At 40.4% G+C, this 27,089-nt stretch overlaps 1 protein-coding gene across 1 annotated transcript; it reads right to left on the bottom strand.

The window, feature by feature from the left end:
• Positions 1-297: 297 nt before the first annotated feature.
• Positions 298-26,792, bottom strand: tnfaip8l1 (tumor necrosis factor, alpha-induced protein 8-like 1). Its single transcript, XM_015037674.1, has 3 exons — positions 26,083-26,792; positions 4,999-5,278; positions 298-2,503 (listed from the first exon to the last, which is right to left on the bottom strand). The coding sequence occupies exons 2-3, from the start codon at positions 5,268-5,270 to the stop codon at positions 2,215-2,217; spliced, it is 561 nt and encodes a 186-aa protein (XP_014893160.1). The 5' UTR covers positions 5,271-5,278; positions 26,083-26,792; the 3' UTR covers positions 298-2,214.
• Between the last annotated feature and the right edge of the window lie 297 nt (positions 26,793-27,089).

Consider the following 27,089-nt stretch of genomic DNA (forward strand, 5'->3'; position numbering starts at 1 on the left):
GCTCACTGTTTAAATGCCCAAAAACAGAAGCTAAAAAAGTCTTTCCACATTACTCATTTCCTGCCATACCTTTGACCGAAGCGTCCGCTTGGGAGAAGCGGAAAAAAGTGACCCCAACTCGAGTTGCTTATCAAGTCAGATGGGTTTGTGTTTTTATTCCATCTCCCGAGCAAGAGTGAGGGATTTAGTCGACGAAATTCAGGTCACACACACACACACACACAGATTAGTCAGACCCGATCCGGGCAGGAAAAACGCAGAACATCCAACACGCTGATGAGATGACGCTGTGTGTGATTAAAGATAAAAAGAGACAAGGGAAAGTTTATTCTTTTCCTTCAAAAAGTAATCTGTATTATATTTGTTGTGTAAGGATACAGTACAGAGACACGAAACAATCAGCAAATACAAAAAAGTCACTGAAGTAAAAAGAAAAAAAACAACAAAAAAACAAGAAAAGAATATTAAACGTGAGCTTTTGTAAATATAAATGAGGCAGCTCAAACGGCCTGCGGTGGTGATTTTAAACGAGCAGATTTAAACTATCCCTGAGATGTGGACGGACTTTAAAAAATGCCATAAAGAGACAATTAGAGTCAACTCTTTAGGGAGAAGGGATTTACTTCAAAGCCTTCCAAAATGATGTGGTCAAATAGGTCCAAAAGTGAGAGACGGTGTGTAGGAAGTCATGTAAGGATGAAAAACGGTTCGTTAAAATAGCCTGAAACCACAACAGTCAGGTTCTTTGTGTCCCTTATTGTCAATAATCAAGTGCATGCAGTTTTACTGAGTGTTACTCTAAGGTAAGGAAGCATTTGGAGTTTCATCAGTGCTGTTTTCTTTGGCCGGGCTGCTGCAGAAGAAGTTAAAGTTTCAGCAATCCTATCTGGGAAAGCACAGCACTCATTACACGGCTCAATTTCCAATTCTCTCACAGGTACAAACACACACACACGCACGCGCCCCCCCACACACACACACACACACGCAGAGTCAGAATACTAAATGAGGCCGCAGCACAAAACAATCTCCCAGACAGAGGCGCTGATACAAAACAAGGTGGACAAAAAGGAAAGACATCCATTATTATGTGAGCTTAGAGAGGGATAGGTTTAACTATTCATATGCTGCTTAAAGGGGGGAAGAAACACAACATGTTTCAGTCCATTAAAGGACTCCTCGCTCTGTGCTAGCAGAGGTGGTGGCTGCCTCCATCACATTAGGGCGGGAATGGAGTGGCTGCTCGACAGAGGCGAGCTCCAGGCCATTACGCCACCCCGGAGCGAGGAGCTGTAATTGCGGCGGGAGAGCACAATCAGGCGCCGTGTTCGTCTCTGTGATAATTTCTGTACCTGGCCCGGTCCTCCAAGCAGCCAGTCTTTCATCCGACTGCTTACGAGGAGCCACTTCAGCTCAGACGAGGCTGGATCTGAATGACCAGCAGACTCGGGCTGCAGCATCTAGGTTTCCCCCGCTGGTCAAACTTTGCAGCTGGTGCCCTCACTGGGATTCTCCCCGACCGGATGATTGCGCATCCAGAGAGACGTTGGAAACAATCGGCAGAGTGCAGCACCGACGCATTCCTTCTTGTTTATAGTTCTTCCCCGTGACTCGCATATTTTACATCTGTTGTGGTGGCCAGAAACCAGACCGTTGCAGTCCGACGGCAGCCTTTGGAAACCAACGCCTGGCTTCTCCTCTAAAGGTGGGGAAAATGCAGGCTAAGCAGGATTACCCGGCTGCTGAGCTTCACACGGCGTCACAACGGCAGATGACAAAACGGTACAGCGCTTGTTGAGAAATGAGTGCAACACTACTCTTACGAGAAAAAACAAAAACAATCATTCCTTTATGTCATTTGTTCCTCTTTAGGTGCAAGTCCCTTAAAAGCGCCTGGTAGAGGTTAGGCCTGTGCCAATGTTTGAGTTTTTAACGCAAAAACAAGAATAAAATGGGGGTTTCTACAGGCACAGTTGTCACATATACTAACAAGAGTGTAAAGTTTTACATTCGTTTATATATATATATATATATTAAAAAAAAAAGCACAGAAGCAGTCTTTGGACAAACTTAATGAGGGAATGTCAGTACAGCAACATCTGGAAGCATGTAGAGTACAAATGTTTATGATTGTCACCTTTACAATAATAATAATAATAATATAAAAAGAAAATCCAACAATAAGCGTTGAGGCAACAGTACAGCAAATGGAGGTCAGAGGTTCCCGTCGTCGAGCATCTTGTTGACCCCGTTGCAGATCCTCTGCAGGTGGGTCCGGTAAACCTCGGCGGGCCCGTACAGAGCCGCCAGGAAGTCGCAGTCGGCGAAGTGATTGAAGACGTGATTGACCCGCGAGTGGCTCTTGGCGGTCAGGTGGCGGCGGATGGCCTGGTGCAGGAGCTCGCGGCACTCGTTCAAGATGCCGCTCATGACGCGGCGGTCGAAGGTGAACTCGATCTGGTGGAAGCTGACGGCGGTCATGGCCAGAGTGTGGACCTTCTTCCTGCGAGGGGGAGAGAGCGAGTGAGAGGCCGTCAGTTTCTACACCAGAGCAGCAGCAAGAGGGGAGTAAAAAATAGAAAGTGCTGCCTCGTGATTTTCTGGAGGAAACTTTCAGGGCTCCCCCACTGCACTAGTTACAGCGCTGTCCTGCACAGCCACACATCTCCACGCTAACACAGGCCCCGTTCTCCAGACTCTGCACTTATGTCAGCTTCACAGTCCTCACACTTTTACTGTTTTAGTGGAAAATATACAAAGTAATGTAAAAGTCAATTTCATTAAGCTGCTTCCATCAGCACATTAAAAAAATGCCAAAAAAAAAAAAAAAAAAGGTTCATCCTTGTTACTTCTCAAGGTTTGTCAACTCCTGACATACATTGCTTACAGTCAGATGCTTGACTCAAACAGCCTAGTAAACACAAACCTGAACATTAAACCAGAGCTGAACAAAACAAAAACAGAACAGCTCAGGTGAATGAGGAACAGGCTGAGGCGGTGAAGGACATTTAAAGGTTTATGTAATCCAAGACGCTCAAAAACAAAAGCAAATCAAACGTTTTTGACAAATACGATTTAGCAATGCCTAAACATACTGTATTTGAGGGAACTCCAAACTAGGAACCACGTCACTTTGAGCGGTGGACCAAACCTCCAAACTGCTCGAAGGAGGTTTTCACCACTTAAACCTCAGCGATTTTGTTTACTGTTGAAGGCAGAGTGAGATCCAGAGATCTGTCTAAGGCCTTCAGTAAGGAGATTGTAGCAGCGTACGAGTATGATAAGGGATTTAAAAATAGCTGCTAATGTGCTCAGATCTGGTCGTCCGTGCAAGTTCACCGTGAAATCTGACTGCAAGGTGTTAAAAGAAGTCACTAAAAACTCTTCAGTATCTTCAAAACATTTACAGTAGGCTTTTTAACACTGATTAGGGAAGTATGTGTCTGAAATTGGCTGCACAAGTTTAACTTTCATGTGAGGTATATAAATAAAAACGGGTATATAAATAAAGGCCAGACTAAGGTTTGACAGACACAGAAAGTCATCATAAAAGCCTATTGATATCTAATATGTCTTAATACAGTTAAGGACGTGTCCTTGCAAACCTCGAGAACTCACTGCTCTTTTAATGACAGTGCCTACAAAAGGAAAAATCTAGATTTTGAAGCTACTACCCCTATGCATGTTTGCACCTTTCACTTCAGTACCTGAAATCCTACAAACTCTCACCTTCAAGAAAAAAAGAAAAAAAAAAAAGAATCAGTTTCTGAAGATTAACAGCAGTGTGGAAATATTTTAGGCTGGAGGTTCTGCCTGGTCCCAACAGATGAGCAGCCAATAGTCTGTAGGGTTAAAATTCATGGATGTCAGGAATAAGGTGGATAAGGTCCTGTTGACTGGATCTCTCTCGCAACATCACCAGTGCTGAGTAATTCTGTTACTAGCCTCACAAAGTGACCTACGTGTGTACAATTGATTAGTTTCTATGCTACAGAAGTCCAAACCCTGCAAACCTTCCTCACACAGCACGCACCACCAAAGCCGAGGCTGAAGGAGAAGAAAGCAAGAAAGCAGAGTAAGCTAAAAACCAAAAAATATTCCGGTAGAAATCTTACACCCTCTGTGCAGAATACAAGCAAATCATCAAGCTGGATCTACAGCACTGCAGGAAGGTTTGCAGGCCTGCTGTGGTTCCTGTTCTGACCTGATAAAGTCACTATGCTGATAGGCACAATGCTACCATTAACAACAAATAATGGCACTGTTTTTAACTAAACGACTTTGTTCCATGATGCAACAGCAACAAAGATTGAATAATGTGTTGCTCTGCTTGTTTGAGAAATGAAGTAAAGACAAAAAAATTATTAGAAACAAGCCAACTGTTTTAAAATAAAGTTGTTTTTTTACAGCATGTAATATAAAGTGTCTAGGAAAAACATTCATAGCCCTTTCCATATTTTGTGATGTTACAAGCACAAAAATCGAGACGTTTCATCAACATTTCATATGACGGGTCATAGCAAGGCAGCGCATAATTGGGAACTGAAAGTAAAATGATACATAAAAGTCTGACTGATGGAGAGCCTTGAAGAAGCCCGTTTGTAAAACACTCTTCAACACATTCAAGAGTGTGTTCTGATGAGATGAAACCAAATGTAAACTTTTTGGCCTACATGCAAAACGCTGTATGTGGCAGGAAACGTATAACCACAGCTACAATGACATAATTTAGGTTGAAGCACGTTAACTTTGGTTAAATGGACCTAAATCAGATTCAAAACATGTTGCAAGAATTGAAAACTGCTTTTAATAAATACTCTCCATCAAATCTGACAGAACTGGAGATGTTTGACGATGAAAAATATGAAAATTTAGCTATTTCTAAATATGCAAAGCTGGCGGACATACCCTTAGCCAAATCGAAAATGTAACAATACTTAATTCTATAATGTGATATTTCACATTAAATAAGAGGCTTGACGGTTTCTTCCATCTCACCTGAAGTTTTCCACCAGGATCAGCTCCTCACTGTTGAACTGGTTGTTACGGTAAAGCACGCCCAGCTTCACCACCATCTTGATTAGGTTTTTGATGATCTTCTGGGACTCTTTGCGGTTGCGCGTGTACTCCTTAGTGACGCGGTACAGCTCGTCCAGCACTTCGCTGCTGGTGTCGTCTATGAAGAGGTTGGCCATGCTCTTGGTGGCCATCTTGCTCATCAGCTTCTTCTGTGCCTGGAGGGCCAGGCTCTTGGTGCTGAAGGAGTCCATGGTCGAGTCTGGGTCAGGATGGAGCAAAGAGAGGACAGCGACCTGGTTAATGGTTATATCCACCAGGAAATGGATCATCTTACAGGACATGCCTATAAAGGCGATGTTTGCTCACTGGCGCTCTGCCGTCGGCGCAAAATTAGACACTAAAGCAACCTTTCCTTAGACATCCTGTTTGACAGTGCATTACCTTGGCAGTCTGCAACGCGTGAGGTTATTGCAAATAACATTTACACTGATAGTGTTTTAACTGCAGGGCCAAGAACTGTCTTTTTATCAGATAATGAGCCGTGGCAGCTGTCAAATTAGCGCCGGCACCCCTCTGGCTTGGTAGTTGGAGGAGAATGTGTCGTCGTGAGTGTGGGAGTGAAGTCGCTCAAAGCACGACCACGCAAAAGCAGCTGGTGTAATCCGGACATCTAGTTAGCCTAAAACCGTCCAGGGAACAAGGCGGACGGCCGGGTGTGCACGTGGAGGTGAGCTGCAGAGCTGCAGACGCGCAGAAGCCGTTCGGTCGCCGCGTACGGGTGGCTTGACTTTATGTGTGAATCTTTGTGTTTGCGTGCCAAGTGAGGTGACTCGGTGACAGGCTGCACGCATGATAAAAGCCCGTGAATAGTGGGAGGTCACGGGGGCTGCCGGCTTTCACAGCAGGTTTACACATTCCTCTTTTCAAAGGAATAAAATAAAGAGAATCTATTTTCCTCTCTAACCTTTGCGAATCTCCCAGCATCACCTGGGAGTATGTGGGGGGGAAAAAAAACAAGAAATTTGTTTTTTTTCTGTAACAGTCCATTAGCAGCACAGGAGAGTGAATGAACAGGTGTACCGTGAGCTTAATTTTACACGGGCTTGTTTACAGATTTACTATATATAAACAGCATCTACCTGTTGGAAAACAGGAGCTTTAAATTGATATAAAACGTTCATTTTCATTTAAACTCTGCAAATGAGTCAGATAAACAGTGGGACATATATAGATTCATGTCACAAATTCTGTTTATTTTTTATGATTATGGCTTACAGCTCATAAAATTTTGTGGCACGTAAGCCCAATAAAAATGATTTCATTATAGAAATGTTATGTCTATGTTATGGTTTACTCAATCAAGTGGAAGATTGCTGACTGGACTCCCTCCACCAGGAGCATAAGCCACAAAACGTTCACACAATGCTTCGTTCAAGAATTTTAAGAGTTTGGGAGAGACTCACACTGAGCCACCACACCTGGTCGTATCCAGGGCACGGACTGTTACATTTTATGTCTTAAGCAAATCTTAAACCACACACCAAGAAGTGTCCCCCCCATCTGGAACTGCTGCTCAGAGGTTCAAAGTCCTCTTTTCAGATGAAAGGACGTTTTGCATTTTATTTAGAAGTTAAGGTAACGACACCTGGGACTGACGAGTCACTGGAGGTTGACTGTGAAGCTTCTACAGTCAGTGAGGATTTAAAGATCCACGTTATCTGCTGGTGTTGGTTCGCTATGTTTTAGCGAGTCCAAAGTCAGCGAAGTCCTGTATCAGGATTTTTTTGTTTTTTTTTTTAGAGAACTTCATCAGTTGGGGATTTGATTTTCTTGCAGGGCTTGGCACCCTTCCTGGACTGCCAAAGGTACACATATCTGGTTTAATAACAATAGCACTTCTGTTCCTTTTTGCAGGCAGACTAGAGCATTGTGAAGAAGAAAATGAGAGAAAGCACACCCAATAATGTGGATAAGGAGGAGGCAGCAATTAAAGCAACCCGAGACTCCTTAGCACTCCAGCAGAACTACAGCGATTACAGAGGACACCTGCCAAGTTTTCAGTGGAATCCCAAATTATTTACAGAAAATTTAGCTATTTACAAATGTTTTTTTGTACAGCATATCTGAAATATTCAAAAAAAAAAAAAGTGCAATGCCATTGGTTGGCATTTGCAAAGCAGCCAAACCAGGACTGCCGTGCATTTTCCTCGTCACCGATTGGCTGTACGTCCAAAAGCCAAGATGAGGAAGAGTTCTTAAGCCTCTGAGACAGTTTCCATTGTTTATTAATGCATTTTAAGATATATTCGCTGTTCCAACTATTAAAATAGACAGGTATAGGTGAATAAAAAGTAAACCCAAATACCGATACCGGGTTTACTTTTTATGAGGCTGACATTTCCTCTAGCTATAAGTGCTAGCAAAACAGAAACCAGAGCTTTAAATATTCTGACACGTATGAGTTTCAGTTTTTGAATTGAATTAGTGAAACAAACTTTTTAATGACATTATAATTTATCAAGACACATCTAAAATGTCAAAACTAAACAGCGTATGCCTTGCCAGTTTTCTGCTCTTGTCTTTATGTAACCACTTTGAGTGCGAGGTGTTGGCCCTCTCTTACCGCATTATTACCTCACCACTATTGGGATCATATAGAAAGGATATTTCATCTTTAGCGAACTCAAGGAACTTAATATTCAGAAAATTCAGTCTGCTTGCATGTAGCTTCACAACTACGACTACGTTTTGTTGCTACAAGCTTTCATGTTCATTTATGGTTGAGTGCATGGCATTACCAGTCCATAAGAAACATCGGCAATGTGCTGTGGAGTTATTTAAAGGGATGAATCAGATTTTATAAATGAGGTTCCTGTACTTCTCAGTGCTGGGTACCTTATCTGTGGCAAACAGAAGTTTTATCAAGGGAGTTTGGAGAGAGAGATACATTCACATACCAAAGGAAGGCTAACAGTCAGTTTGGGGCTCCTGATAGGGAGGATTTAAGCAAACTCATATCAAACAGAAAAAAAGAGAAAAATAGCCAACACTATTATCAGATAAACACTTTCTACTCTATGGTGTGAGAGCATTGTTTAGTTTGTCACAGTTTCCTCAACCTGAACAACATCTGTGTCACTTGGCTGCAGAGGATACTGATTGTATCAGTCTGGCTGATATGATTTACAGAGGGAGAGCTCTGCAGAAAGGAGGGCAGAGATAGAGAAAGACACTATGCTGCTGAGGAAACTCAAGAGAGAATGCAATCTACCTCGTGGTGCTGATCCAAACAGTGTTACGCTGCCGTCACAGCCTGACTGCTAAAGTATTCCTTCCCAGAGTGGAAAGGGACAAGGACACGACCTGACAGTCCATTACGCTGGGATACCAGCGCTTCACTGGGTTTGCATCATAGCGTTCAGCAGCTCCTCTCAACGTCTATGCTCTGCTGTTAGACCTTATATATATATATATATATATATATATATATATACAAAAACTTTTTATGCTGCATTATAAAACTAGTACCCCTAAATGTATTACAGAAAAATGCAAACTGTGTAAGATGATATTATGATAATATATTATGCCGCTCTAGCCAGCAGCATTATAACCATTTCATAGGAACAAAGGGATAGTTTTTATTTAACATATTTTATTATTTTTACAATATAGAAATGAAGAGTACAAACTGAACCAAAAAACTTTCAGAATGTACTAAACAGCCCAACCCATCAGTTCAAAGATACTAAACATGAAACTAAATTCTTCCCCCTTCAAAAAACAAATCAGTAAATACAACAAAAAACGAGATAATTAAGTAAATGATAATTAAGTAACCATTAAGTAAATGGTTAGGTTTTAGACAAACTAGTATTTTTGCACGTTTTCAATAGAGGATATGTAGTTATCCTTTGCTTATGCTGGGCTTCTATCACGATAGATATCACAATTTACGGTTGAAGTAATAATATTTTACTTTTTGAAACATGTTTCTGTTGCCTGAAGTAATATCCACAACCAGAATGTGACAGGAAAATCTGAAGAGGGAGTTAAAGGTGATGCTGACGGCAGACAAACCGTCCAAACTCAAAGCTCATCATCAAAATAGCAGTGGAAAAACGCCAAACCCGGGTCATCAATTAAAAGAACACTGCTGAAGCAGAAACCAGCTAATTCACCGGTTGCTGAGAAGAGCATAAAGAACTGCATGCTTCGATTGCAGAAAAATAAATCTTCATCCTAAAAAAACTTCGCATCCTGATGTAAAACTGGCATCTGTCAGTTTTACAGATGTACTTTTGCGTCTGTAAAACTGGAAGATTTGTCGATATGACTGAAGTGACTTGTAAAATTAGCATGCTATGATTTCCCAGAGGAAAAACTGACATGTCCTTGCAAATAATTTCATGTTTTTAAAAGGAAAAAAAAAAAAAAAAAGCAAACAAAGAAAAAACGTTAAAGCTGAAAATAAAAAGTATTAATTGAGGGGAAAAAGGTGTTTGTTTTTTCTATTCAATGAACAATAATTTGGCTAAAAGTGTGTAAATCTTGGCATGTTGCATCTGAAACTTAAAGTACATCCGTTCCTTTGTTAAATAAACAATGCCTAGCCCAAGAGTGAGGAACTTGGGGAAGTGACGAAACGCACACAGAAATAAAGGAAACACTTCTACACCTCAGGGGGAAAAAAGACAAATAAAGCAGACTCAGTCAGATCAGATTTCCTTCCTTTCAGAGTCTCAGACATGCGATTCATTGCAAAATGTAACTGCAAAAAAAAAAAAAAAAAAACCCCAAAGAAGCTGCATTTAACCAAGTGTCCCATTGACATCATGATAAAGAGTTAATCTCTATGTCTCAGCATGAAAAGAGCTCTAAAGATTAATTGAACATATGCCCCAAAGGCCAACTGTCGATCCTCTCGCAGGGCCATAATTACAAATCCAAAGCAGGAAAAACGAAAAAAAGGAGCTACGAGATTTCCCTGCTGGGTAAGTTGTGATTTTTTATTTTCCCACTGTTGATGGAAGCAGAAAGGAGGCAGTGAATCTCCTGCTGCAGTGTGTGACTTTCATTCCTCTCTTTCCCTCCGTCTGCAATGCCTCTCTAAGCATATCAATAAGACTCCTTGGAGAGCGTCAGCAGGACGCCTCCCAGAGAGGAGACGCACGAGGAGAGGGCGAGCGAAGGCGTGGAGATGGGAGAGAAAATAACGAGGGTGGAGGTGTGTTACAAGTCAATACTGACGCGTTGAGAAAACGTAGGCGTCGAGCGAGAGCTCGTTTACAGAGCGTCCCGAAGCAGGATGTGGCGCCAGCCGGCCTCGTCTTGAGGCGGCTGCCGGACGCGTAGTCGTGTCTCTGGTTTAGCTGATGAAGAAGGAGCGGCGGCAGATCCCTCATCCGCCACGTCAACGTAGTCCTAACTAACTTACAGAGCTGCAGTCGTCCTCTGATGCAATCCGTGTGAAATGTAAAACAAAGGAAAAGAGACGTATAATGACTGGGCTGAGAGAGAGAGAGAAAAAAAGAGATGAGTTTGAAATCTTTGTTGCTATTTAAGTGATAGGTGCTCGGCTGGTCTGGTCAGCTCTGAGAGCAGAATCACATTTCAGAGGATTCAAGAAAAAAAAAAAAAAAAAAAAAGTCTGGATTTACACCTCCCCGTTTCTCTCCCTATGACGGACGTGTATCAGTTCTGAGAAGTGCTGATGGATAATAGACCACTTTCTTAGATTGGAGAGAGATTTCATAGTGCTCATTAAATTCCACTCTCGTCAGGGACCTGAGCCATCATACGCTGTCAGCTGTGTAGCCGGAGAGCTACAGAAAACAGGGGATGAGGAGGACGGGGGCAGAGGGAGGTGGAGTGTTTGCCTGTCAGGGTTTGTGTATACAAACAGTTCAAATATGGAGGCTTGTGTGCAAGTGGAGTCACTCGAGAGAAACACTGAGAGGGCATGTCAAAGTTTTGCTAACCTCCCTGTTATTATTCATAGTAAAGAAGAAAATCCAGTGATCTCCAAAGAAGAAACACACTTTTAACATTCTTGCTCTAAAGAGGAGAATAGAAGAGCTGCGCAAATGCTCAGCCAACCCGAGAGATTTCAGCTTTCAAACGGCTTTTACTAAGCTCTAAAATCTTAATTAGCTTCTATGGGCTTTGCCTCGTTCACAGCCATTTCTTTTAGGAAAAAGCCGGGACACATTTAATTTGAAGGTTTATAAAACCAGACTCCTCCAGCTCCATCTCAACAATCCGTAATGTGATACCTGAAGCGGCTGCCAAAAGTGAGAAAATGGTGATGCTCTCTAAAAGCTTGTGAATGATCGGCAGCAAGAGAGTTTCCATTTAGTTGTGAAAGAAAATAACCTGAAAGGTGGAGGTGAAGCTTTTGGAGAAAAAAGCTCAAAGGAATCCCTTTTGTAGGGATTGTGTTACATAAAAAAAAGGATCCCACTGCAACACAAAACATCTAGTCATTTATAAAGATGTAAGCTAGGGCTGAGACGATTAATCAGGTTGATCATGGTGAGTTGATTATTGAAATAATCGTCAACTAATTAAGAAAATTATTAAACTGGAGTATAAAGACTTAGAAAAGGCCATTTGGTAAAATAAACCATGCAGAATTCAAGTCAACTGTACAAAAAAATAGATACATTTTACATTAATAAAATAAAAAAAATAAAAAACTGTTTTAGCTTCACTCAGTTAAAATTATTTAAAAAAAAATCTCCTACTGACCACCATTTTCTTTCCAATTATTAATCGGTCAACCCCCCAAAAATAGTAAAAAGATTAGCACTACACTACTGTGTACTGATGTCAAGTCCAACAGAAAGCTTCACACATGTTGGTGTCAGAAGTATTTTTTCGTATTTTTGCATCCTTTGCTACAAATGATTATATATGCTGCAGGAATGCTTTATTACTGCATTTCAGGCAATAAAATGTTTTTCTTATTTAAAAATTTAATTCAAATGTGAATTTAACTGGTACGAACTCATAAGTCATTGCATTTCTTTTACTACCAGGTGAGAAGAGGAGATTCGTGGAGTATTTATTGCCACCAGTGCATAGCTTTCTCAACATCGGCAGCAGGCGAGGGTGTATCCGAGTGACACCAAGACATTTGCACAGTCTTTTCACGAGATGAGCAGCAAAGAACGACACTTTTATTCAATAATAACAAAGGGGATGAAATTCCACATGAAATACAAGAGAACTGGGCAATGTTGAAATCGCCAATGAATCCTTTGTCCATTTGTTTGGGACATCTGGAAATCATTTATCCAGAGCTGAAAGGGTGAGCGCTGCCTTGAGCCCCGTGTCCTGCCAACAGAGAAGCCTCCTGATATGATCCATGTGTGCGGTTGTTTCTCATCCAGAGGGAGAGGGGCTTACTCACCGCCAGAACGCTGCCAGGAATAAGCAGGTGTATAAAAACCTCCTCCAAAAGCAGCTTCCTCCAAAACCCCCAAGCAAAACTTGCTCATTGTCTACGTTTCTGAGCAAAAGTGATGCATTGTGTGAAAAGGAAAAAGTTATAAAGTAGCAAAATAAAAAATAATATTACACTGGCATTTATACAACTCCCTAGATGTTATTTCTACGTGGGGTCCTCGTGAATAAGTTGAAGCCAACCAATCGTGATCAACGCAAACTACAAATAAAACCAGAATGGATCATCAGCAATCAGGGTAAGGTCCAGATGTTCTTTTTTGTACCTGGAAAACAACACAAATTCCATTCTTCAGACTGCATAGATACCCTGTATTACCACGGATATACAGTCAAACAAAATGGGTTGGTTGTATAGATAAAGTGTAAGTACAAAATGGGAGACCTGACGAGTAAAGGGGTGAACTGAACCTGAGCCAAGTCCAATATCCCAGTTAACTCTGCAACAAAACATCAGATCCTTTTTTTTTTTTACATTTATTACAGGCAAACCAGAGGATCTTACTCATGTGGCCCATCGGGTTATACACTCGCCTGTTAAATTAATGTCCTCTGAAAATCATACTTTATTCACTAAAGTTGTCTCTTCTGCATGCCACTGCAAAGACCCGTCACACTCCTGTTGCCCCCAAGGAAAGAAAGCTTAATGCTCCATGTAAACATGGTTTTAGAATAAAATCTGTGTACATGCGTGGCTGCGAAGCATGAAAGTGGTGAGGCACCTAATCTTAAATGGTCTGTGAAGTGCAGTGGCTGCAGACAGCAAACCCTGACACGGTGTCTCCACGGTATTTAGAGAGGCAAGACTTTAGCAGATCTGAAGCAAAACAAGACGTGACAGGAGAAAGCGCTGCTCAGCAATGTGGCAGAATATACAAGGCCTGCTGATCAGCGCAAAAAAAACCAAACATCTGCGCTTAAAGCGATGGGCCTGGCTGCCGGGAGCTCGGCACTTCTAATGAGAGCAGCCAGAACTCGCACGGTCGCCTCGAACCAGCCGACGACGTCTCGCTCAAAAAGAGACAGCGGCTCGGCAGAGGTGACTCATGGAAATGAAGCCAGACCTCACACAATGTGTGATGGATGTCTTGTGACAGTGCATGAGCTCAGGTAATGGAAGCAGGGACTCTGTCGCCCTGCTGCAGGTACAGACAGCCCTGTCAAGTCAGTGTGACAGCCCAACTGAGGGATGGAGCTTAAAACAGACTGCGAAGACAATAAAATAACTTATCTGGCCTTCCTCGGCGGGTCTGGGAGGATTTTCGAGCGAGATGAAAAGAAATCAAGATATCCATAATTAATTTGAGGTGTCTGAGTTTCAGAGCAGATAAAGCTGCTGTTTGTATGGGGACACTTTGGATGTCACTTCAATGTATTCATATGGAATCCATCAGCTGTGGCATCCAGCTTTTTCATAAGGTCCTTGAGAGCAATGAAGTGAACGGAGGCTCAACAAATTATAAAAGGATTATAACATTAGCCAGTGTAAGTAGTTTTTAAAAAAAAGTACTCATGGTCTTCACATGCAGAGAAAATGTTTAAACTAAAACATTCTGACACGGAAACGCACCCATGACCAAGAACTTTATGTGATTTTGAGGTTTCCTTCAGTTATTTTGCCAAACAGCCCAGAGACCAACATCATATAATTTTGCAATTACACAGAAAGCCACAGCTTGTGGCATAACATCAATCAGGACTTTAATGATGACAGTTTGAGGCCTTGTTTGTCACATGTTCATCATCACCATCCAGGGCTTATTAAAGGGCGCAGATGAGGGGGATACAGTGTTATTCTCTCAGAGATTCCCAGGAAAAGTGCAAGAGTCCATTAAGAAGTGAGTGTAGAACTAATCCCATCACTCGGAGACTAATCTTCTAAATTATGAATTGGTTTAAGCAATAATACATTTAAACCAAACTTTATGAACACATTAGGGGCCGCACCTAATGCAGGTTTTATGTATATGAGCTTTGCTTTCACTACTCCAAACCCCACTTCATTTATTAGAGTAAGAGCAGTTACAAAGAAACACTGAAAGCAGGACTGAGAAACTAAAATCCACGCAAACCTCACTTCGAAGCTGCAAAAAACACAAAATCTGAAGGTCTAGGTTCAAGTGCAAATATCTTAGTGCACATAAAGCAAGACAAACACAACTTACAAGTAACTTTTCAACGAGAAATAGGAGCTTGTTTTGATTCCATAAATCCTTAAAATTAATAAAAAGCACTAGTTCCGATGGCAGACTATTTCACTTAAAAAATGGGAAAAATGTCTTGATCCAGTGGCAGATTATGTCACTTATGACTAGCACTTGATCGTCAATTTTAATTGATTATTTACTTAAAACAAGCCCCTACATCTTGCTAAAAAGTTACTTGAAAGTTGGCTTTGTCTTATTTAAAGTGTGCTAAGATATATGCACTAGAGACCAGACCAAAAATACTTGGCAAGATTTTGTGTTTTTGCAATGAAAAAGTTCAGTTTATATTTAAGTTTATCCATTTGGCAGAGGCCCTTATTCAAAGCAAATTACAAGTCTAACAACATAGTTAGTAGGAAGGCCATGCAGAGGTGTCAAACCGCACAAAGAAATACTGCAGTAGAGATTTTTAGGGAAGTACAGCGAAGGAAATGCTATCTGAAGAACCGGGTCTTCAACAGCTTCTTGACAGTAAACAAGGTCGCCCCTGTTCTGGTCGCGCTTACCAAGTCATTCCACAAATTTGGAACAAAATTTTAAAAAAAAAAAAAAAAAAAAAAAAGCCTGGATTGTCTTGAGTGTGGTGTAGGCAGCGCGAGCCGACAATGCCTTGGTGACCCGGGAGGCCAAGTTGTGACATAAGCCTTTGCGAGAGCATTCAAGTAGGTGGGAGCTGTTCCATTAGCAACTTTGAAGGCTAATGTTTAAAATATGTTGCAGTATTCAAGGCGGCAGACAAACATCGACTGAACGACGAGCTGGGCGGCGTGTTGGGTTAGGCGTTTTCTGATTTTTCTTCTGTTTAACAATGTGAAGCAGAACAATCGAGCATTAGAGGTTCTAGGATTTTTAAAGCTTAGTTGGTCAATCAATGAGAACCCAGTTTCTACCTCTGGAGTAAGAGGTTCAGTTTAGATGAAGATATTGTGAAGACAAATCACAAGTTGTTTTTTTTTTTTTTTTTCCTGTGCATCCTTATTAATGTATTGATCCAGTTTCATTGCACCTTTGAGTGTTTCCTTTTTTAACCGGCAATGAAAGTTTTGAATAGAGGTGCATCAATCAATGAGTCCAAGACAAGGAATCTGCCATGTTTCATTACACTTCTTCTGACGAGTAATTGGCAGATAAAATATACTATAAAAATGTCCCCCAGTTATATTCATTAAATGTATCAAAACTAATTACTCCCTCCTCCATCTTGGATCTCAAAATGCATCAAACAGTAGCTTGTGTTTCAATGCACTTTTCATCTATTCAGTAAGAATGACAATCAGACGAAACCATTGCTGCTTTAGGCAAGTAAAGGATTTTTTTCCTACTTGCTAAATAATAAGAAATAATTTTTTTTTTAGAAAACATTTTATTCCTTTCCTCAAATTCAAAAGTTTACATACCTCAAGATTTCTTTCCTTTTAAATAATTTTAGGAAGCCCAGGAAGCTTTCTAATTTTCTGATAGATTATTTCACAATATTTTAGCTAAATGGAGGCACAGATATTATTTTCTTTTAACTGCTGTAGCCCCAGGAAAAAAATAACAATAAAAGTGCAATGCAAATTGGAATTAGCAGGTAAAACCAAAGTAAAAAGGAAACCTTTATGGGCCAATTAAAAGCCTCATCGGTGCATCTAATATTTCCTTCCTCTTCAAACTTAAAAAATTATGATGCCATTTTTGTTTATTTCAAATGTTTCCTTTCAGTTTCAGATGCTTGATAAGACAGATTCATCACAACAGCAGTGTCTAATATTTTAGGTATTCTGAGTAGCATTTTTTATTATTTTTTTGTCTACAAACGGGGAACATTGAGCAGAGTCACAGATAAATCCTCTACATCACCTCAACTCAGCTGTCAGAGACGATAAAGCTGACAAGTGACGGGTGAGAAATGACAGGAAGCTGGAAACAGACAGTTTGAGGGATGCCGATAAGAGTCAGCATTAACAGGACGGCAACACAAAAATATAAAAGTGCTTGGGCCACCACAACTTAGGAGGAGGGGGCGGGGAAGCTTCAGCTGGGACTGTGGAACTTCCCATGACAGAATAACAATTGATTGGTTGATGGCAGCAGAAAATGTCACGACTTTCATGTTCTTCAGGGATTTAGTAGTCATGTGGACTGGAGCGCTGCGACCCCGGGAGAGACAACTCCATCAGAGCAAATCCTCCCTTCTTTAGGACGGAGGAGATCACAGAACCAGAACACGCAACAACAAACAGAAAAAAGCTTTGTAATCCCCTCACGGTTCCAGTTGTTGACGTTTCGAAAGCAGTGGTTAACGTGGTTGTCTAACTCGCGTTCGGTCTAACAGGTTAGCAGTTTGAGCCGGGCCGGTGACCTTTACGGTGCGTCTGCCTCCATTTACCCATCGGCATCATTTCTCTCCCGGCGTTAACTGTGGCTGAACCAGCAAATGTCAAACACACACACAATGAAAGATTTGGTAGGCAGGTAGGAAGAGTTAATATAATTTACCAGTGTATTTAATCACTTAAACAGGAGCAAATCATTTGAAAACTTGGTGGAAAAACATGTGTTTTACACAACAGCATTTTTACAGCAGTTAACATAAAGCAGGAGAATCTGAGTTTAGGTGATTAATGAGTGCTACTTTAAACTGGGAGAAATGACATTTAAATTCATTTAAACAAGCAAAGGTGTTTTATAAGTAGGGATGGTAGAGTACAGCGTCATGAATATTTTTTTTTTTTTACCTCCTTACAGATTTTGTTCTCCCCCCCCCTCCTCACACTAATTTTAGCCATTTTAAATAACCGCAGTAAACTTTAAAAACAGCATTTTGTATTTATTTACTGTAATATCTTTCTCCGAGTAACTCAAATTCGAGTTAAATTATCAATTTTATGTCAAATTATAAATTAGTTTTATGAAAAAAAAAAAAAAAAAAAAAAAAAACTTGCTGATGTTGGGGCAAAATGGAAATCTGCTGAAAACTATGGCAGCATTCAATCTACTTTTCATTTTAATTTATTTAATCCAGTTAAAATATGAGCCTGCTTGGGGAAAGTCCCTTAAATCCATGATTGTTTTCAGTGGATAGATGATGATTGGGAAACCCCATTTTGACACCAACTACCTTGAAATATAACTTGTTCCAAGTGGACTCTGAATGGACTAAGCGTTGGGTCGGATGTCGCTCATTCAGAAGCGGAAGTCAGCTCACCATTAATTACAGAACAGAATAATGCACTGGCTAAGATGTCCGCATATGAACAGATATCCTGTTTCCAGTCTGGGATAACAGAACCATATTACCTTACAACAATAGCAGTCCTTAAAACAAAGGGTCAGCTCCTTTTCCCAGTGCTGGCACGCAACCTGGCTAGAAGCGATGAAGTTTGATAGAGAGGAGAATACTTGCTCTTTCAGAAAAGTACTTCAGTTCCAACTAGACATATATGGTATTTGCTGGTTCTTTTTTCACCTAATGTGAGTTAAGTGATGGCATCCAAAATCATTAGACATATTTAAGGAAATTAGAGGGACTGCTGTCTAAAATAAGCTCCTGAAGTTGTAGAAGTTCAGGAGTTGCATATGTAATAAGACTGACTGCACAGATTGCAGTTTTCTGGATGACCACTAATATATATATATGTATATAAAAGATAAGATCAAAAAATCTGAGCTACTGACTGATTTTGGCAGAAACCAGTTTTTTTAAACTGACACTGTTGGGCTGCTATGAAGTCGCAATACACCTTCAATTCCAATCTTATTTTATTGAATATTAATCAACACATGTGAAACACTACAAACTTGTTTTAGATGAACATGAGGTAGTGCTCTCAAATATAAACTAGAAAAATCAGTTTCATTAGTTTTTAATGTTTCACACATTACAAAATCACAAGGTTTGAGGTCATTAAAAACTTTAAGCCACCAATAAAGTGTGCAACAAAGTGTGCAGCAGCTCTGTGGCTATTGAAATGCAAGTAAGATTGGTGGATAAGATCGGTTTCACATGTAGGCATCAGCCGCTCACCAATCACCCAAAATTTAGGAAAATGGGGTTGATTGATCGACCAGCTGATCGATCAGTGCGCCCCTACTTCCAAGCTCCTTTTATTGGTGGTCAATGATCTTGTATTCTTAATGAAAGATAATTGAAAGCAACAGAATTACCAGTTACAATCCTTTAAACAGCAATGAATACAACAAAGTTCAAAAAGCCCATTAAAAGACATGATTTAACAGGGAGAAACTCATCACCAACAACTGATTCTGCAATAAAAGGCTGTTAAATACTTCTTCACAATTAGAGGACAGCTCCTGAAAGTTGTCTTCTGAGATCAGGGAAGTGCTTCTGAATAGCTTTATTGCATAATAAAAAGTTCATGTTTGACCTTTCAGTGGAAAATTTATGAATTGGTTAAAATTTGTAGGTGTCGCTCATCTTGTTTGACTCTTCACACATTCAGGGCAAAATAAAAGCCTTGCAAAACAGAACGCATCTACCAAACGATCAAAAAGCTGCGAGTAAGCTTCAAGTAAGATATCCAATACCTCGTCAACCAACACTTATTGTCATAATGCTGGGTCCAACGTGCCGAGCCTGTTAGACCCGGTTTTCAATTTTAAAGATCTCCCGATCTTTAAAATCTGCAGGAAAACATCTTGAGAACTGATTCTCAACACCTCTGATGTTCTTTAAAGTATGCACAGACTTCTGTTCAAGCGATGCAAGTCATGCTAATCACCTATAGTATGATGCTAAAACCAGTTTAAAAACTCACTCATGCAATCATTGTCTTTGTTTTACATGACAACTCCTTTATAAGTTTTATTTTAAAAGAGCAATATGACAAAGTCGGTTCTATACAAAGATGGGCAAGTCGAAGCAGCAAAACACCTTCAGTTTTGTTCTTGTACGTTTTCTTTTAATATTTCTTCAAGAGAAATCTGTATTGGCTAAAATTGGAATCTCAAAGCTTATATATATATAAACATTTGCCACAAAATTCTCTAAAAAGGTCCTTTTTAGCAAAAGATCAAAACTATTACACCCATGTTCTGACTCCCTCTGTATTGCAAAGCTGCATGTACAAACAAACAAACATGACAGCAGAAAACTCCAAATCAAGCTGCGACAAAAAGCAACTTGTTTAATCGTGATCAAAGGTATTAGACGTCTGCTCAATTATTTTCCCTCTTTCACCACAGATTTTTCTCCCTCCTTTTGGCTTTATAATCTATTTTCACTTAAAAGACACAATAGAAAATCCTGGTTGTTCTATAAAGTACATCCGCGCTTTGTGCTCCGAGAGGGACACGTAACCACTTCAGTGAGCTGCACAACTGGAACCACTTTGCTGCTGGAGATCCGGGCTGCAGGATCTCAGGACAAAGCGCATGCTGCAATTTCATCTCTCATCAAGTTTTGCAGTCTCACTCTTCTCCTCTCTTCTCTTGAGATGTTGCGTAACGGAGGCGGTGCTGACTGCTAATGGATACTCGCAGCTTGGAGCATCGCATGTGTTAACAAACCGTCTCTGGCAGGCCTGTGTGTCTGTACTCATCGTTGTGTAGCGGGTCTGACTTGTGAGGAGCAACTGCAATGTTTGAACAGATGCAACACGCTCAGGATTGCATGAAACAACCCTGGCTTTGGATCTTTGCATTGTAATTATGGCTCTGTCATTTTTATTTCCTAATGCACAGTAACCGTTGGCAGTCAGTTGGCAATCAGTGTCTTCTGCTCAAATACTTTGCCCTTCCCTTTAACGGTTTTCTCAGATCTGCCAGAAGCCCGCTGAACAATTAATAATTAACACACGGGCACATAATGGATCTGCTTTTAATAATTCAGCCTGCCAATTTGAACTAAAATAGACTTGAGGCTGAGAGTGGGCTGCCACTGCGCAACAGGTTGGGGGAAAAAGATGAGAGACCAGGATAAAAGCTGGACTCAGCACATATAGGAAGAGATAGTGGCTATGAGCTGCTGGCATTAATTTGGGAACATCAGTCAGTGTTAGGCATGTGTAATAAGGCTGAGAATACAGTGGCTGCTGCACAGCCTGAGGCTCAGCACTGTGCTCACTCACAACACTTGTTCATGTATTAAAATGCATAAGTGGATTGTTAATTAATGGGTACAAGCAAGCTCATTTGAAATAAAAGGAAAAAAAAAAAAAAAAAAAAAAAGAATAAGGAATCACCAGAGCTGCCCACTCTTAGATAACTTCACTTTAACTGGCATGTCTACGTTTTAAATTATATATTATTTACAGTATAATTAGCATCTTAACAGCTCTGCAGATCATGGGAGACATAATCAAGGGGCTAACCAGTGCTTGAGCTACGGCTTATGTCAAGGCCTTTGACATTTTAATTAAGGCCACCATAAGAGCGGGACACATTATGACTAATTGTCCTCACCTCAAGCACAGAGAGCATAATTTTCTAACTTGGCGCCTAATAGGCTGACAAATACAAGCGTGCTCGGGTTCGCAGGAGCAGCACAGATAGCGATCAGGGAAAATTGAGAAGGACACTGTGAGTCAACAGATGACTCAAGTGGAATCTAAAGTGAGTCCGGTTTTATTAGCGGACTCCATCGGCGGCTCGATTATTTCAAACAATGTCGCCGGTGTTAGACCGTCGGGTCGCAGCGTGCTTTCAGATCAGCCGAGGCCAACAAAAACTCAAGAGTGTTTCATGTTTCCAGGGGCCACCACTGCTTCCAGTTGAACTTTATTGGCTTGTAAAAGAAGGTCAAACACCTTTCGCGTCGTGGTAATGAGTTACCATGGATTTCTCCTCAGCAGGAGCGACAACGTCTCCCGGATTACTGTGGAGGTTTTCGAGCTTTGCTCTTAATAACGCAGCGCAGGGAGTGCTGCACAGCGTGACAGTATTGTCCAAGTTTGAAAAAAATAAAATAAAAAAATGCTCAGAGGGGGATCTACTCGGGACACGGTTACGCTGCAATATACATAGATGAGGCTTACAAGCCCCTGCTTAATCCTGCTGTGCAAGTATTGTTGTTATATTTATCGTCTTTCTCAGTCATGCCGCGATGAAACAGTGACAGAGCAGTTGTGAGGCACAAAGCTTTTGTTAATTAGGAAAAAGCAAGCAGTCATTAAAACCAGCTCTGGCTGAAACCTACTGTAAAGAGATTTTAAATCTGATGCTTTTCTGCCTACAGAGTCATCAGATTAAGAAGCTTTCTTTTCTCATTAGAAAGCATTTGAATTGTTCCAGATCTGTGTTATTAGCCATCTTTTGTAGTCCTAGTTGGAATATTTGAGTGAGTGCAAAAGAGCATTGAGATTTTTTTTTTTTTTTTACCATCTAAAAACATATGTAATATTAGAGCAGGGACCTGAAATCTATTACTTCTGCTATTTATAAAATGTATTTCCTCTTCTAAAAAAATAAAAATGAAAGTGGCGTGCTTTCAAATCATTTATCTTCCTTGCACTCTTTAAGGGCAAACAACGTCCCACTAATTTCAGCTGGAAACACTTTAAATGTCAAATACATCTTAAGACAATAAACTACTAAAAACTGCTTTAACCTTTGTCTTATATTTCACAGTGTACATAGAATCACAATTTAAGTTTCTTATGGCACATTTTCTTGTCTGAAACTCATAATATCGCCCACTCTACCAGAAACGATCTTTACCAAGCAAATTACTCCTGCTGACACGCCTTTAGCGCAACACTAACAATTTATGGATCAAAAGGTTGAAAGAAATGTGTCCTCTCTCAAATTGTTTGACCTTAAAATAACAGAGCCTTAATGAATTTGAACTATGTGCTTAAGAGCAAGGAGATGTCATGTCCACTTCTAATAAGACGCATAAAAACACCCCTGAGCACTTTCAGTAACGACAAAACAGATTATCGTCTTTAATTTGAGCCGTTATGGATGAAATCCTGTCATGAATCTCGTGGTGGGCGAGAACCTCCTCTTAACTAGACAATATTTTTTCAAAAAACACAAATAATGTTTCACAAATAGCTGTGGAGTTACAGTAAATATGTTATAGTCTTCATTTTTCTCTCAATGTAACTTTCTACTGATGCCAAGAAGGCATTACTTCAGAATTTGAAGAAAAAGTTTCAATAAATCACAACCTGCGTTTTAAATCTGTAGATTTTGAGCTAGAAATTGTCAAATCAAATGCATCCCACGGTCCTTCAAATTAAATTGGAAATGTTGCATTAGATAAACATTTTGGAGTTATTAGTGTCGTATGGCCATGCTTTCTTACAATCCCCAATCTCTACAGACTGAACATCACTAAAAGTGCTTGTGTTGCCCCCCCCAACAAAATGGCGCCCTTGATGGGAAACTTTACCACCAACATCAAAAACCCCCACTGCTGCTACTATGGGGCAGTAAAAATCCCAACATAAAGGTTAAACATTTACAGGAATTCATCGAGTTTCCTCAGTGCAACAGAACCAGACTAGACTATGAGGTTTCCATTTCAACTTTTGTTTTTTGTTTTTTCCTCTTTCGTGCTTAAGACTTTACTTATATCCGATTGCTCTGTGACAAGTTTTGCCTATTCTAAGTTTTTACTTTTCGCTCAAACAAGGTTCATAGCATTGAAAATGCATTCTTCCCCTGGGAAATGTAATTTTCCTATAGTTTCCATCATCATTTTGTTGTCTTCACCTCTTAGAAAACACTGAAGACGTTTCTACAGTACCAAGTAGAGATTGACTAATCAGGCTATTTCTATTCCTATTTCTGTCACTGAGGTTTGACCTGATGGTTAATTTTTTTTTTCTTCTGAAGACTGCACCACAGAGAAGAAGAGGAAATGAAATATGTGCTGCAGGTTCTTTGATAGAGGCAACAGATTTGAATCTCAAAGAAATGAAGAAATTAAAAGATTATCCTCATTCATACATCAAAGCACGTGTCTCTAACCTTTATCTCATTTTTATTAAACTAAAAAGAAGCTTCAAAGTGCACACTCGTGCTGCCGTGCATCTACAGACTGGGAGTGGTGGGAATTTATTTGTACCGATAATAACCTAATTGATTCAGATGACCTCGAACGAGATGATACTTGCATTGGGAACGTGTTATTCTTCACATCTATGAATTATGTCTGTTCCTGTTAAATAAACCTAAAAAAAAAAAACCCACAAAATATCTGCTATTATATAACAATACTCCAATTGCTCTCATCTTCTCTCTCAGCTCTGCCGACTGACAGCTGCGGCTGCCAGACACAAAGGAAGCCCTGGCAACTAAAATACAGAGTAGGCTGAAAAACGCCAAAATCATTTTCACCACCGACACAGCTAATGCTCGGAGCGAGTCCAACTCCGGGGTCCAAATCCCAGGTTGTAATTCATTTGACATGTCTGTCTGGGTTGTGCATGATAATGTGCACTGCTACCTGCCAGAGCCCTGCCTGCACAGAGGGGCCATTCATATGCACACAGGCCTTGTTTTGTTGAGTAAAGCCTTTTACAATGTAAACAGTAATGCGTTACAAAACATATCACTGTTTGCCAGCCATATGTCTTGCCCCCCTGTCTGCAGCATCGGTTGGAGTAAACTTTGGATTAGCCCCCAAAAGCATAGGGATTATTTTGGTGGGGATGAAACGTTTCGTAATCTGCCGTTGGTCGGGTGGGTCTCGATGAAATCTCACTACAAATGAAATCACTTTACTGTGGTAAGCTGTTATGTTACAACCACAACTCGCAATGTTTTATTGCGCGTTTATGTAGCAGACCATCACAGAGTAGTGTGCAATTGTGAAGTGAAAGGAAAATGATGCGTGCAATCTGAAAGGTGTGGTGTGTGCGTTCGTATTCAGTCTAAGCTGCACTGCGGACTTTCACTGGAGTTTGTAGCTGCACGTGTTTTGGGGTGCGTCTCCACCAGCCTTGCACATCTAAAATACATTTTCGCCTGTTCTTCATTCCACAGTGGCATTGCTCTATGTTTGCTTGATCAAGTTAACTTTGATGAACATTTTTATGCTACAAAACAGCATGACCTCAGCGTGATGCTGCCACCTCCATGTTTCACTGCGGGGAAAGTGTGTTTTATTAGCGAAAAAGTTTCATTTTGTTCTCTTCCTTAAAGACATTACCATGTGCGTGGTACTTCCAAGAAGAGTCCTTGACAAATTTTCCAGCTGTGCTTATTTACTGCCACTTTGAGCTTTTTTTTTACTTCAGTTTTTGCATATGTACATGCATATTCAGTTTATGCATAAGCTGAATATGCATTCAATTTAAACATAAACTGAATGTAAATATAGAATTTCTCACTTTTTGATATTTAAAATCTTAACCTGTAATAATGCCGACATATACAAAGGAAAAAGTAAATATTGAAATCATGTCTTTATGCATTTACTCAGTTTATTATTAAATTCCCATACAAAATTTGGTAATGTAATAATAATAATAATAATGCTATATTCCAGGTATCTGGGAAGTCAGAATTAACTGAATTCACTTCAAACCCAAGGTGACACCTTTACAAGTTAAGAAGCTGGGATTTCAATATGGTAGTGCCTATACATGTGGTTTGCAGTACGTCTAATAAACATTATTTTAAGATCTAGTTTCTATAGGAAAAGACAACTTTTAATTTGTGCAGTTTAGAGATGCAAAACATGTTTCCACCTTTAGTGTAAGGAATGACCATACTGAAATGCAATGTCGGCCTTTTAGGAAGAAATTATAGAGTTTAATGCTCAACTCTCAAGTTAACAGTGGGTTTTAAAAAAAAAATTATTACTACTATTTAAAACATTTAAGAATTGGAGAAAACATTTTTGGCACATTTGGAATCCCATACAATAATATAAGTTGAGTTTTTAATAGGTTCAAAGGGTATGCATGCTTTCAAAGGCACTGCAGTTTTATGACCCAGAAACTCACGGTTTGGCCGCTTTTTGTTGCTGATTAGTTGGTTGTAAGACAAAGATTCTGAGTGTAAGGGACACGGGTAAAACATGGAGCTGACTTTCAACATGAATTACTGACATTTAGCACACAGCAGTGCAGTTTTCATCAGAAGCCGAGTAAACTGAGCAAACATGACGGTTCACACACTCCCACCCAAGACAGCTGCGAGCTGTCTTTATCAACATGATGTCTGAATCAAAGTGTTGACCGTTACTTCCGTTAAACATGGCGTTCGTCACGTTCCAAACAGCCGTTAACCACGCTGATAGACTAGATTTCGCTCACTAAATACTGAACTCCTCCTTTATCGAACCCTTATTTACACCACTCTTGTGTTGTTAGAGGCCAGGCCTGTGATGACAGAAGTTTTACGGGTAATGTTGCTGCTGTTTGGTGGGAGACGTTTCATTAAAAACCTGCGGAGCGTTAAGATCACAGCGGGGCCGCCGGACAGCACTCACCTTGGGTCAGACGCAGAAGTTGACAAGCTTTAATCTCAACAGGGTCGCTCAGCTCTTCACATCCTTGTCGCTTCACAACATGCTTCTCAGATTTTTGTTGGGTATCCGCTATAAATAAAAAAAAGTCCAATTCTCACTGCCCTTTTGCTGTTCTGTAACCGTAAAGCCACCAGGCGCAAGATTTGTGAATTATTAAAATAGTGTTTTCTTCTCTCGTAGGCTGTGAGATCAGTTACAGGTTTGCTGCTGTTCGTGTAATCGGAGTCTTTCTCCTCTTCGTAAAAAAAAAAAAGTTTCAAACTTGAGGGGGGACTTGGTTACTCAGCAGATTGATGTTGGATTGGGCCAATAGACGAGCTACCAGAGGAGTGGGCAAACCCAGTCAGGCCAAAAAAGAAAAAGACCATTTAGAATCAGCGTCCGCCCCCCTCCTTCCCATTAGCGTTTCCAGTAATTATCCTTGTCCAGGTCCCAGTCCCACGGCTCCAAATTTCCCAGAGGAAATGGTACTGAGGGAACAATGAACAGGAACTGTGTGGAGCAGCCGTTCTCTCATCACTAAATTTATGGCTCGTTAAGTTTTATGGCACACTTTGACATAAGTTAAATCAACATTTGCGATTTTCATGCACAATGTCTAATGAGAACATGCTTGTCAGCTGATACGGATGAAGAAAAAAGTCATGAGCGGATGTTTGCAAGACTGATGATTCCCCCCCCCCCCCCATCACATTAAAGAGGTTGGGGAAATACCCAATGTTTGTTATCCTTGTTTAACCCCTTTTTTCCCCACATGCCTTACAAACTTGCATACCACTTAGTTTCATCTTAAACACGTAAGACTCTCGTTAGAACAGAAACACTAGAACATGAACGGTATAAATCATACTGAACCACTACAGCAAGTTTGTGTGAAATGTAAGAGCTCGAGCGCCCTCTGGTGGTATAATGTATACAGCTATATGTGCTATAACATACAGCATGTTGGCTATATTAACTCTATTAAC

Source organism: Poecilia latipinna, unplaced genomic scaffold (genome assembly GCF_001443285.1).
Source record: "Poecilia latipinna isolate Pla-1442-1.1 unplaced genomic scaffold, P_latipinna-1.0 Scaffold415, whole genome shotgun sequence".
NCBI lineage: Eukaryota > Metazoa > Chordata > Actinopteri > Cyprinodontiformes > Poeciliidae > Poecilia > Poecilia latipinna.

Excerpts from the sequence above, each read along its gene's own strand:
- tnfaip8l1 (XM_015037674.1), bottom strand. The coding sequence starts at position 5,270 with ATGGACTCCTTCAGCACCAAGAGCCTGGCCCTCCAGGCACAGAAGAAG. Across the intron at positions 2,504-4,998 it reads ATCCTGGTGGAAAACTTCAG|GAAGAAGGTCCACACTCTGG; the intron begins GTGAGATGGAAG and ends TCCCCCTCGCAG.